Below are 14,136 nucleotides of genomic sequence, written 5' to 3'. Positions count from 1 at the left end.
GGTTTTTTTATTTACAATTTATATGGTCAATGGTCATAATGTGTTTTTTTTTTACAAGTCGTAGAAACGGAAATAAAATATAGATATCAAATCATCTATTTAAATGGACAATATGAGAATATATAGTTTTTTTTTAAAAAACATTTATCTTAGAATAAATAACTCCACAGGAGGTTAGGAGGCATGTCCATAATCGAATCACTGATATACTGAATTGGAATAATTGGGCGAACTGGAGAAATTAATCCGATATCAAACTAACAATTTGTATGTTTTTAATTTAAAGGATATTGAAACGTTATAATAAAATACGTGATTTTAGACTTTTTTGAACAAATGCATTTTTTTATATTTTATATAACAAACTTAGAAGTTTAAAAAGTTTAAATTTTGTTTAAAAATTAATCCATTGCCATGTTCGAATATAAATTTAAGAAACAGCATACATATAGCATAACATGTTCATTCAAAATGACGTAGTACATAATGAAAGTACATTTAGACCATTTTTTATTCGTAGAAAACATTGTTTTTAAATTCACATCATATTCTTGCGTTTGATTTAATCCAATTTTTATTTTTTTTTAAATCAGCTATCATACATCAGCTTTCACGACCAATAGACATTATGTTTTGAAAATAGACACGAAATGAAAACATAAACAAAAAGTAACTACTTTTGTTTTGTCAATGCGAACATTATAATCCACGTTATCTGGTGTATAGTCAGCATTGTTAAGTAGAAAATATATTATATTTTACGTGGTTAAAATGATAATAAGTTATCGTGACGCTGATGGTATCCGCGCGGGTGTTAGATTTGGTTTTGATTTTATTTTTGTTTCGTGCTGTACCGGTAAAATGTAATAAGTAAAAAGTGAGAATTAAATAATTTTTCCTTTTACTATACGACTCGTGTTTTGATGTCGACCGATCGAAGTTAAATGATACTGTAAATTCAGATAACACTAAACTCAATACTTGGAACTTAAATATCATATTTTTTCATCTTTTCGCAAAACGTAATTCATATAGACACACTATTTTTTCTTTGGTATATTCGTAGTATTTCATACATTTGGAAATTTATGTATATAGACACATAGGTGTGGTACCCATAATTTTAATGTCAGTGCTGACTATCCTATGTGGAGGATTAAGATTAATGATAATTGTTTGTTTGTATAATAATATATATCTACACCATCAATTTATAATAATATGCAATATGTGTATATTATTTTTATTTTCGTAGTGACACTAGCATCAACTTTCTATAAAATAAAGGTAAAAAATATTCTACTATTTAGGCATTAATATTATACTATCATAATACACAATACCTATCCGTAATGATATATTTAAAAATTGAAATTAATATATATTTCAGAACAAGTAATTCGACGAGTACTTGCAAGCCATCAAATGCTTTATCTATTTATTTATTAAAAAAAAAAAAAGCATTTATTTTTATAAGTAGGTACCTATGTTTATGAAGTGAATTAATAATATTAATAGGTAATTGTTGAACGGCTAGGAACGAATAATAAAGTTTGTTCCGGAATCAAACTTATTCCCACGCCTTCGCGAATTATTTCAATTTAAATGTTTTAGGCAATAGGTACTCACATTATTACATTAGTCAATATTTAACAGTATTTTGAATAATTTAATTAAAGTTAAACAAAACATAAAAAGAAATTAAATTGGCTAGTACTTATTAATGAATATTAATTTCTAAAACACGATTCGAATTAAAAAAATATAGATTCTTAAAACGAGATAAACAAATAATATTTTCGATTAACCATAGTCCGTTTCACTTCACTACCTATATTATTATTATTATGGTTCTACAATTCATGCACTTATGGATTTTTTAAATATTTAATTTTTTAAAGCTCGCTTAAGCATACTAGCTGGTATATAGATTATTCATATTAATTGTTAGGCCTATTTCGAGAGCAGAATCTATTAATATAGCTTTAATAAAATCGTGAAGATAAATGTTGACACGTGATGATTATTTGAGAGTTTGAACACCCTAGGTAATAAATTGGTCTTGTTTGACGAGTACACAGCTGCCTACGGTACAAAATACTATGAACAAAAATGAAGAATACGCGTGTTTCTTTTTAATAAAATTCGTGACATACAATTATACGCGTTCACTTCCGGCGATAACTACTCGATAAGTGAATATATTATAAAAAGGAGAGTTTTTCGTATTTACCTATTTGTTTAATATTTCCTACTACTTAGAAGAATTTATTTAACTTTATATTTTCATTTTGATTCTTAAAACAGTATCGAATTTAAATTTTTAATGCCCAACACTAATTGTTAAAAATATTATGGAAGGACTATGACATGAGCACATGACAGGTGTAAAAAGAATTTTTATCACTGCGAATACATTTTTTTTTTTTTCATAATATTATGCATTACTATATTCCTCCGCATTATTATTATATTGCTAATCAAACGATAACTCGCATAAAAATGTTTTCTGAAATATATTTTTACCCAAAACAAATTTGATGTAGGGCTTACTCGCACTAAGCATCGTTTAATCGTTTAGGGGTCGGTTAGCAAATAATTATCTCACATAAGAATATGATGCCCAACGTCACTCAACGAATAAATAAATAATAAAAAGTTAGGTGAGGTAACATTGAATTTCGTTTCAAACGCGTATAATAATATGTTAACGGTCATAATAATATTAATGTATTTTGACGTACGGCACGTAGTGTCATATTTTGACAACCGCAGTCTATGATGTGTCCTGTCGTAACCGAAAATTATAAGAATCCTATATAATCTGCACAGACTATATTCGCCTACACACAATAATAATTAATAATAGTACAAATACGATAATTAAGACGATCTAAGTATCCGCCTGTATCACGTTTAGGCATTTATCACGTACGATAATAATATTAATACACTAATATATGTTATATGCCTATTTGTGCGCATTCCGCGGATGTGAAATGGGAGAAATTTGTGGCGTCGGACGCGCGGCTATTGAATTCACATATAATAGATGCGCGTGTACGCGATCCGTGCGATTTGTGGAAAGCCTGCGCGCCAGTGTCGTAGCCACTGTAACCAGACAGTTAGGTAGGTATACTGTCGGTATATACCTATAATACCATACTTGCACGTCGGCGGAATATACGCACACTCTGCGATGCGTTCGCACTCCCTCCAACGACTCCCTCGCAACCGGTCTCCTAGAAGCTTATAAAAGATCGTAATTAGAGGTCATCGTGCGTCTTGGTTTCAATGCCATTGCACAAACACGGTCAGACTGCACATTTCTACGATGCGATTTTCGTTCGATTTCGGGTAGTATTGTGTCGATATTTGATCACAGTTAAAATATTTTTTACGCGAATTCAACAACAACAATAATAATATACATATATATATATATATAAATACGGTTTAGAATTTCGAGTATTAAAAAGAAGTTGCAACACATTTCGAAGATGCGCCGTACGCGGTTCGCTTAGGATTACTATACGCGTGCACTATATGCAATTATAATTTACGAATAATATAACTACTGTCGTAGAACTAATCGAATCGATCGACGGCTGTGGATTTATTTACCTAACCATGAAAACGGATAACAAAATGGTGAGTAAACCTGCAAATATTAAAGACATTTATTTGACCTATCCTAGGTAGAACGGCTAATAATAATTATTCGTTACGCCTATTAAATACTATTTATTGCATGCTTTATTTTCGTAAACTTTTTTATTCAAATTACCAGATTATTGGAACGAACTTTTTTTTTTGTTTAGTCTACAAAATTAAATCGAAATGGTACATTCTTTTCTTGTTTTATTTCCATTATCATTATTTTTTACGAAGAACTATTTGGATTTATATGGTTATAACTTATAATAATAATGTTTTATTACGTTTAACGCAATCGTAGAGTGAATATATGAAATTTAAAATAATGTAAATCTCAGAACATAATATGTTTTCTACGAAAAATGAAATAGTTTTTTATGATATATATATATATATATTTCCATAAATTTGTTAATATAAATCGTATGTTGACTGAAATTAAATTTAAAAGCTTATATTCGTTCAAGCGCTTTACGTATTACAAATAATTTATTTTTTAAAAATGCATAAATATATGGGTATCTAACTTGCAAAATATTATTCCGCTAAACTTGAAATACATCTATTAGTTTATAAACTTAATTACAACTAATTAAATACTGATTCGAAATTCGTATTTTATGTACCTACATATTTAAAGTAGTATTCTATTTGGAGTATGAAATTAAAAATGTATGTTGTTGTAAAAACGATGAAAATTTTGAAAATTATAACGATAGAAATTGTAAAATTTATTTTTTATAATTATATCGAATAAAATATTATGTACAAATAATATTTACAAAAATATAAAGTTTTTCGAAATAATGAGTTGAGTGAGTGTAAACTTAAATGGATCACACATTATATATGAATCTTACTTTATGTATTATCATTTTTATTTTAATTCCTAAATTATATTTTCATCAAAATAGTAGGCATTAAAATATTGGGAATAATGGTAATAATGTATTTAAAATAATTTTTTGACAAAATCATAGGTAATTTTTTTTTTAAACTTATGTTTATTGTCATAGATTTTTAAATAAATTGAATTATAGTCAAAGTTAAGAAGTGACCATTTTTTTTTACCATTAAATTTTGCTTATTTTTTAATATTTTGCATATTTACAATATTTAGGTACACTTTAAATAAAAGTATATAATTATACTATAATATTATAATTATCTAAAAAAAAAAAAATAATAACAAATTTATAAATTTTGTTCAATTTCCCTGACAAGATTTATTTTTAAATAAAATCCAGATATTTTGATTTTGGGATGAATTATAATTTATGTGAACTTTCCTATTTATTTGATGATTCTAGTGATAAATTTTACAATTAAGTGTGATTATACATTATTTTTTACCGAATTCAGCTGAAAACCACGAACTTATATAATTTATTTTCAACTTAGTTTTTATTTTTAATGTAAATTGAGTTTTTATTCGAATTAGAAGTATAAAAACCCCGATCCACTATGATTTACTAATTTTCTACTTTAGCTTAAAGTTTGTACTGTTTTCGTTATTTTGAGCATTTAATATACTTATAAATCTTATTATACAACACTTTACCAGTAATATATAGGTATATGGATATATATTATATTATTAATAATGCATTGATCGTTATAATAATTGCAGTAAGTATTAACTAAAAAGCTCATAACTACATCTCAATACATCTTATACAATATTCGAATTTTTTAAATATTGATTTCATAAATGTATGACTTATTTATACAGTACAACTCAACCAAATAACTTATAGGTTATATTTATAATAAATATAAATAAACTATAAAAAACTAATATTATATAATATTACTTATGAATTTCAGGTGCTGATTTTTCTTTCATTTCTGGCTGTCGCTCGTTGCACGTAAGTTAATTCAAATTTAATAAAATACATACAATTATCTGTTATTGATTATAAAATAATAATCAATTGACTTTCGATAAAATAAAATAAAATCAAAAATTTTTCCCCCAGCTACATATCACTTGACAGACGACATATTATTATAGTTTGTATAAGTGTAACTTATATTTACTTTTGAAACGGAGAGGGGTATAAAAAATAATAAATATTTTTTACCTATCATTGTGTCTATTACAGTGGGGGAGAATAATAGCATGGCATTTTTTTACTTTTAAAATAATTTATCTTTAAAAAAATATATACTTCTGTAAATACTATATTATAATAAGCAGTCATTGAAGTTTTGTAAATTAGTATAATTATATCGAGTTGCCATCATAATTTTATAGGTATTAAAATAAGCACAACTTTAAGTATAGTACTTATACAATATAAAAATATTTTATTTATCAATTAATTTTACTCATTGCACAGGCCATTAGTATTACGTAAAATTTACACAGAAATAATTTTGAAACTCAAGTGTAATGTTTTTTTTTTTTTTTTATTGTCGTAATATATAATTTATTATGTACGATAAATTAAATTTTTAAACGATCGTTTGCTTCCCTCCCATTATAAAAGTAATTGTTAGAGGGTTTACCTACAGCCTCAGACCAGATACGCCTATGGTAATTACATATAGGTATTAATTAAGTTATATATTATAATATGTATTATTACTTTTACTACTCATCCCCTAACCTAACCTAACGCAGTGTACATTTTGAAATTCGATATAATAATAAATTATAATATTAAAATATCGTTTATCACAGATTCACAGCGGGTTATATAGGTACCTATATTAAATGTTATGAATTAATTTCATGGATATTATTAGGGTTATTAGTAATTATTTTATTGGTCCTTTAGGCGGGTATAATAATAATAATAATAATAATAATAATGAATACAAATCCTGAAATATAGAAATACCGTACAAATAATACCGATACGGATAGCCTGTCCGGGACCGTATAGAAAAACCAGTTGTTTAACGGATATGCGCGTATCGGGATACCTTGCGACCGACGAGTACCCGAGGCGATCGCTGTGAGGATAATAGGAACATACAAAAAGGAAGATGCGCGTCCTCCTTATTATTATAGGTAGTAAATACTTACGTATCGTATATTCCAGTTATTCTCAACCACGTCTTCGCGTTAAACGCTATATTTTGATGATTTTCGTTTTTTTTTTCTATTCTCTAATGATTTTTTTTTCATAAAACGTGTTTGCTGCCTTATAATACATAAATCGATAATAATCATACTATTATAATAATACAAGCACAATGAAGCAACCGTTTTAAACAATTTAAGAACAACTTACTACAAACGATACTATATCATTATTTATTCCGTGAAAGATGAATATTAACCGATAATATAGGTATAAAATCGACCTATCAACCTAAGAATGTAAAATATCATATATTTTTCATAACTGTAATCACTGCCAACTAGGTATTTAAGACTGGATTCAATAATAAAATAACTAAAATTTACACTACCACAGACAATTTTTGAGAAATAACGATATTGATAATAGGTACAGTAAAAAAAAAAATGTATATGTTTAAATACAATTGAAAGTTAACACTATAGTATACGCTATACGATAATTTTAATATAAAATTATGGTTAATTAAAAAAAAAAAGTATGTGTTGTTCAGTAAGTTATACTTAGTTGTGAATAGATAAATATAGAAAGCTGTGTAATATATAGTATATAGGTGTATATTTTTCTCCTATACATATATTATAAATTACGGTAAAAGTACAAATACTGGAAAAACCTAGAATACACAAAATTGTTTGATCAAACCCTGAATGATTTTTGTGGTTCAGACTTATACAAACGAGATTTAGAAAATCTTAGAATAAACTCAATAAACGACCAGCATTGGTAAAAGTTCTTAACTTTTTTTTAAATATCATATAATTCATAAAAAAAATTTGGATTTTCGCCAATGCTGGTTGTTAATTCTAAGATTTACCATATTTCATTTGTAAAAGTCCGAACCATAAAAATCATTTGGGTTTTGATTAAACAAATTTGTATTTTTATGTATCTTAGGTTTTACCGGTATTCGTACTTTTAATGTAACATTTATATATATATATATATAACAGGGGTGGCCAAACTTTTTTTGGTTATGATCTATACTAAAAATATACTTCACCTTTGAGGATCAACTTCCATATTTTTATTTTTTATTATTGAATAACCATAATTATTAAAAAACATATAGAGCGCGTGGCAATAAAAATAAATTCTAACATGATCGACTTTGAAATTGTCCGAGATCGACTGTTTGGCCGCCCCTGATATATATATTATATATAAATATAAATTTAACACAAACACGCATTAAACGAGTAACTTATAATATTATACACCACGAACTTACAGTTTAATTTTTCAGTTTCAAACGGTCATAGTATAAGTACAAATTAAAGCAATATTCTAAGGGTTAATGGTAAGGGAAGCAATATACTTTATAGGCATTATGAATCTAATATCCTATTCGGACAGGTTTCCCGCTCAATTATGATATTTGTAAATGATATTTCCTCCACCCCCTCCCCTTCACACACACACAAAAGGAACAATCGAGAACATTCAAAATATATGTGATTTAATCGAAAATCCGGTCTACGATCCGGGTATTAAAAAAATGCGAATTTTCGAACGCGTCTCTCACACTCGCGTTTTATTATAATAACATGTTCCTACTGATATTTGTAAATATGTTTTGAACTCGGTCTTGAAAATATTTCTCGTTGCAATATTCGGATCGATTGACACACGCGACCTGCGCGGAAATAGCTGGTTTAATGCTTAGACTGGATATTCGATCAAATCGCGTATTATAACAATAAGTACATAATAATATAAACTGTGTACCGATAACATGAGCGTAGCAATTTCGTTTGACGATAATATTATAATATTATTATTATTATTGGCATCACGCTCGACAGGGACCTGCAACCGTTGGCGAGCAGCGACGAAGAAAACCGACTGGAGCCGACCGCGGGCGTCGTTGACGGCGGCGACCCGCAACACCCCGAAACGATCGTCGCCGAGTCCACCACGACAGCGGCCGCCGTCGACGGCCACCGGTCTGGCCGACAGTTTTACCAACAGCCGTTCGCGTACCAGCCGTACCCGCAGCGCAGGGCGTACCACAAGAGCCCGGGACACTCGAAGAAACGGCTGAACAAGTACAGGACGAAACCGGGCGGCGGCGGCGGTAGACGGGGGCTGAGGCCGCGGCGCCGGCCGTCCATGTCCGGGCCCCCCCTGTCCATGTCCGGACCGCCGACCATGTCGGGGCCGCCGCCGCAGTCCATGGCCACCGGTTCGCGGTACAGACGGTTACCGGGGCTGGCGCCCGTGATGCGCCCGCAGCACGTCAACTACATCGACGCGGCGGGCGGCGCAGACTACGACGACGGTTTCGAGCCGGCGCCGCTGCTGCCCGTGCCGTCGTTCGACTACGGCGAGTTCGACCACGAATCGGCCAATAATTTCGCTTACGGCCCGCAAACGGTCGCCGCCGGCGGCGGTCGGTCGCGCAAACGTCCCGTCGCCGCCGCCGCCTCCGCCGTAGGTTACGCCGACGAAACGCGTCCGACGGCGATCGTGCACGTTCCGGTGCGAGTCGTCCGGCCCGTCGCCTTGCCGACGCCGTCGACCACTGCCGCCGCGGAAGTGACTACCGATCCGATGGAAAAGCTCAGACGGTTGGTGCACGAGGCCATGGACGAGCACTTTGCCAACCGTCACCAGGAACTGTACGGCGAAGGTTTCGGCAAACAGCAACAGCACCAGTCGAACTCGCAGCAGGTGTACAGCGCCAAGTACAAACGGCAACAGGCGGAGAAACACAATCAGCCGCAGTGGTCGGCGGCCGACGCGGTCAGGCCGGCCGCGGCGACGCAGTCGCCGTCCGCCGCCGTCAAGACGGCAAAGGACGCGGACGTGGACGCCGACGGTTCGGACGACCGTCTGACGCTGGCCGAGATATCGGCGTACATGGGCGCCAAACCGGCCGAGACGGTGCTGAGCGCCGGCGGTCACCGTTACGTGCTGTCCGACGCCCTGCAGCAGAGTTACCGGCACCAACAGCAACAGCACCACCAGCAGCAGCAGCAGCAGCAGCAACAGTACGACGGCGGCGAGGACCGTCATCAGTCGCAGTACTTGCGTTACGTTTCGCCGTTCGAGGCGCTTTACGAGTTGCCGGCCGCGCGGTGGACGTACAAGTAAGAGAACGTAACCGTACGCGGTAGACACGTGTGCGCATAAATTTTCCAGCGAATCGTGAACATTATAATACTTAGCTGATTCTGATCGTTCGTCGTGATCCTATTACTCACTGATATACGTACTGTTATAAGCGTTGCATTATAGAAGAGGACCAAAAACAAAAAAACTAAAAAAAAAAAATACCAAAAATAAAAATGATATATACAGTTCATTTCCTAAGTAATTATCTAAAATAATTTTTTAAAACAATACAAAATGTATACAGATTAATGGTTATTAAAATCAGTACTCAACACACGCCTATATATTATATAGTAGCCTAATTCCTTAAATAATTCTTTTCCACAGTAGTTATATTCTATTTTCCTAGATTAAATGTAGGCGTTGGAAATTAAATATAACTACATATATAGATTATTAAACTTACTTAGACTATATATTAAAACTTCGTCTATAAAATACCATCTATTGAAATTTTTACCAAATATTTATTGTACATTTATTTTTATTGAAAATTTGTTTTATTTTTTTACGATTATAGATTTTTATTATATTTTACGTTGATTAAATTTTCATAGTTATTGGTACTGTTCGGCCCACGTCGCACGTACGACTTGCTTAAATATTATTATTATTTATTATTTATAAATTTTTTTTTATTATGTACATAAAGCGCATTATGAATATATAATAATATGTATTAACTAGATTTTTGTGAAAATGTCTATATATTATTGTGTTAAATTATAATATTATTATCTATTTCAACATCGTGACTTTCTTATTTGCCAATTGGTTCCGACACAAACGCATGTGAGCAGTAACTGGTAAGTACGACTAGTACGAGAATGAAAACAATATCGGATATTTTATCCATGGATCACTAACAAAATTACAGGCTTCCACATTCACATAATAACATATAATACCTATCCATTCCGTTTGTAAATAGGTACGTAGGTATTCGGGTCTCGAGTAGTTCACATGCAATTTTGTTGGAGTGGAATTTACAGTTTCGTAGACATTTGTGTAAGTGGCATATTATTATTATTATGATTGGGATTTAGTACGTGTCCACTGTCTAGCTTATCCTATAATAGTTGTATCGTTTATTTTTTTATTCGATAGACACGCTACCATATAAATAATATTATGTTGTTACGAAGAATAATAGTAATAGTAGCAATAAAAAACATCAAAAGTCACATTGTTTTAAAGTTACGATTACCTATAAACAATATTGTCTGACATTTTAATCGCATGTAATAATTTGTATAAACTATATTATGAATATTTAGCGTTAATGTTAGAGTATTATAATATATACTTTGTAATTAAAACAATAAATAATAATGTTTTATACTTAAGTATTGACTTTTTTGTTATGACCGACACGTCAATAATATCTCAATATAAGATTGTAAAAGTGTGTATTTCCTGTCATAATAATGTAAATTAAATAAGCGTTAAGAAATAAAACATTTAGTAAAATTAATGGTTACGATAACGTGAAAAATAAATAATAATGATTAATGATAAACTTAAGATTAAAGCGGCTCGGCACTCTATATTATTATCATATATTATAATATTACACATGCTGTGATGCTTGAAGAAAATTTATTAAAGGTAATTTAATTCTAAAAGTATACAGTACATTTAAATAATTGGAAATTTTTCATTTCTAGTATAACTAATCAGTGTAATTTTATAAATTTAAGATGTTAAGTATACATGTTTAAAATTTAAATACCTATTTGTATTTAGTAAACTAATAAGAAACCAAAAATATAAAAGTAAAGATAAATTAATAGCATCTTTTCATAATTTAAAATTATTTTGAAATAATTATAAATATTTTTCAATTAGATATACTATGAAATTATATACCTATTAAATATAAAACCTTATAACGATTAATTTAAAATTATTATCATTATTATTAGTTAAATTAAAATTAAAAAAAAAAATGAAATCTTTTGAATTGTATGGTAGTAATACCTATTACAATTTTATAGTTGGTAGGTCTTATTGTAGGCGAATTATTTAAACTAAAGTAAATTTCATAATAATAATATTATGAAATTTACCGATGTTTAAAAACATATTATATTGTATGCTTATATATTATAATTAATTACTTAAATCTAAATGACTCGTTAAAAAATAGCGTATACCGTATACTTATAACAAAAAAAAAAAAAAAAATAGCGTAGAAAGGTTTATTTTAGTCATTCGCTGCGCTTCGTGTATGAAAGAAATTCTGTACCGTTGTTAAATTATATAGAGTTTGTTTAATGGTTTATGAATATTGTTTCATTGAAATTTAAAAAAGTAATATACTTTTATTTCCAGAAAAATAAATTTAATACTCGGTATACGGTTGTACCTAATACAGCAATCTACCTACACGATATACGTGTCAGTTATTGTTATTTGCCATATGAAAATCGACAGACATAGACAATTCGAAAATACGGGTAATATAATAGGTACCTATTCAATATTATGTTATTACAAGTGAGACACAAAAGAATAAAAAAAATATTGTTATATAAAATAGAAATATTAGCGTTTCGTGAATAAACGATCTAGACATTTTGTAACATAGGTATGTGTTTCATATATTATTATAACACACATATACAACAAGAATATATAATATTAGTCAATTTTTTCACCGAACCATAGGCGCATAACAAATTGAAGTTAAACGCCGCCGCAGTGTGAAATGTGTATAAAACATTTTATATTAGTAGTGTATAATAATATAGTAACCAATTACTGCAACAATTAATCCGTGGAACGGCCAAAACACATAGTTTGCATTTTATTTTATTTGACGTATGGCCGTGAACGTTATCACCACATTAAACACTGTTGAGCGTGTCAAGAAACTGAAAATCCGCGTTGAGTTGCACATTAATCGTACGCACCGTACACATCATTCTATGTGTACACTGTACAGGGTAATTCATCATGCCTGGCTCGCCCTTAAATTTCATCTAATAATTAATTTCAATAAATCATGATTTTTGGAATGTTTAAATCGACCTAAAATAGATAATAATATGCTTAAAGAAAATACGTTCAAATTTTTAGCTTATTTTATTCCATTTAAGACGTGTCCTGCAGTATCTACGACTGTGACGATACCTATTATTATTTTTTCAAAATATTATCACTCATTTACCCATCGAAAATCAAAGTAAAATGATAAACGATATTCATACGTTATTTATCTCGCTATAATACTATATTCTACGTACGACCGCCGGCGTTGAAAAGTATTTACACAAACGTAATTAATTTTCGAATACTGCAAATACGTCCAAAACAGTATTTAAAATACTTTCCAAAAAATTAATTTACAAAAATTAGTCACTTAGTCAAATCTCAAATATATACTTAGCAATAACACTGCGTTGGATGCAATTATCGTAATCTATGAGTTTTGTCCACTGTTTCGACTTCAACTACGCTCGATAGATCGCTGATCGATTGATCATGCGATTATAATAAGCACCTACTCGATAACGCCGCATAATCTTCAGCTGCGCGTACGCTACCTAAATTATAATTGATTTATTTGACTGTTAAGTGGACACACGCGAATACCGATAACGATAATATGTCGGATCTTTGAATCCCAGTTGGGTTTCGAGATTCTTATAATAATGAGATTTCGGTTTTATCCGCATCGTAATATTATATCGTGGGCACGCAAACGCAATCACGTCGTGCAATTAATTCGAGTCGATAGAGAAAAATCCAAATATCTTTAGAAAGTTGTGGTGTAACCGTGTAAAAGTATACCCATATATACTGAATTTCATAGAGATTTCATTAAAATAATATTATCATGTAGGTACCTGCGCGAGTTGTACATCTGCAATCTGCATATTTGTGACCTCTGAGGCCGTCCGCCAACGCTGCGCGGGTTTCGTTGTCGTAGTACACAAAATCGATTTCATGAAAATAAACATCAATAATTTTCAGAGCTATTTGAAAATCAAAATAATATACACACAATATAATACCTATCGTGTTTACGACTTAATTGAAATTTTTATTATCAAAACATTTTATGACATGTTTGTGATTCTATTTTTTAAGCGTAATTTTTAACATAACACAATGGGTACGATCAATGTCAGATGGTAAATACCTAAATCGTCTATTAAGTCGTTAATCTATTGTTTGTAATTTATATAATCAATGTTTATGTTTGCTCGTGATCAAGTACAGTATTACGAGTGCCTAGTAGAAACCAGAACTGAATATGTTTATA

General features: G+C 30.8%; 1 protein-coding gene across 1 annotated transcript; it reads left to right on the top strand.

Annotated features, from left to right (window-relative positions):
• The first annotated feature begins 3,171 nt into the window (after positions 1-3,171).
• On the top strand, positions 3,172-10,953 carry LOC126550784 (box A-binding factor-like). The gene is made up of 3 exons (XM_050202918.1): positions 3,172-3,651; positions 5,485-5,525; positions 8,555-10,953. The coding sequence occupies exons 1-3, from the start codon at positions 3,631-3,633 to the stop codon at positions 9,843-9,845; spliced, it is 1,353 nt and encodes a 450-aa protein (XP_050058875.1). The 5' UTR covers positions 3,172-3,630; the 3' UTR covers positions 9,846-10,953.
• Positions 10,954-14,136: the final 3,183 nt, after the last annotated feature.

The sequence above is a fragment of the Aphis gossypii genome, chromosome 3 (assembly GCF_020184175.1).
Source record: "Aphis gossypii isolate Hap1 chromosome 3, ASM2018417v2, whole genome shotgun sequence".
Taxonomy (NCBI): Eukaryota; Metazoa; Arthropoda; class Insecta; order Hemiptera; family Aphididae; genus Aphis; species Aphis gossypii.
Note: the sequence above shows the minus strand (reverse complement) of the source record. Positions and strands in the feature narration are given on the sequence as shown.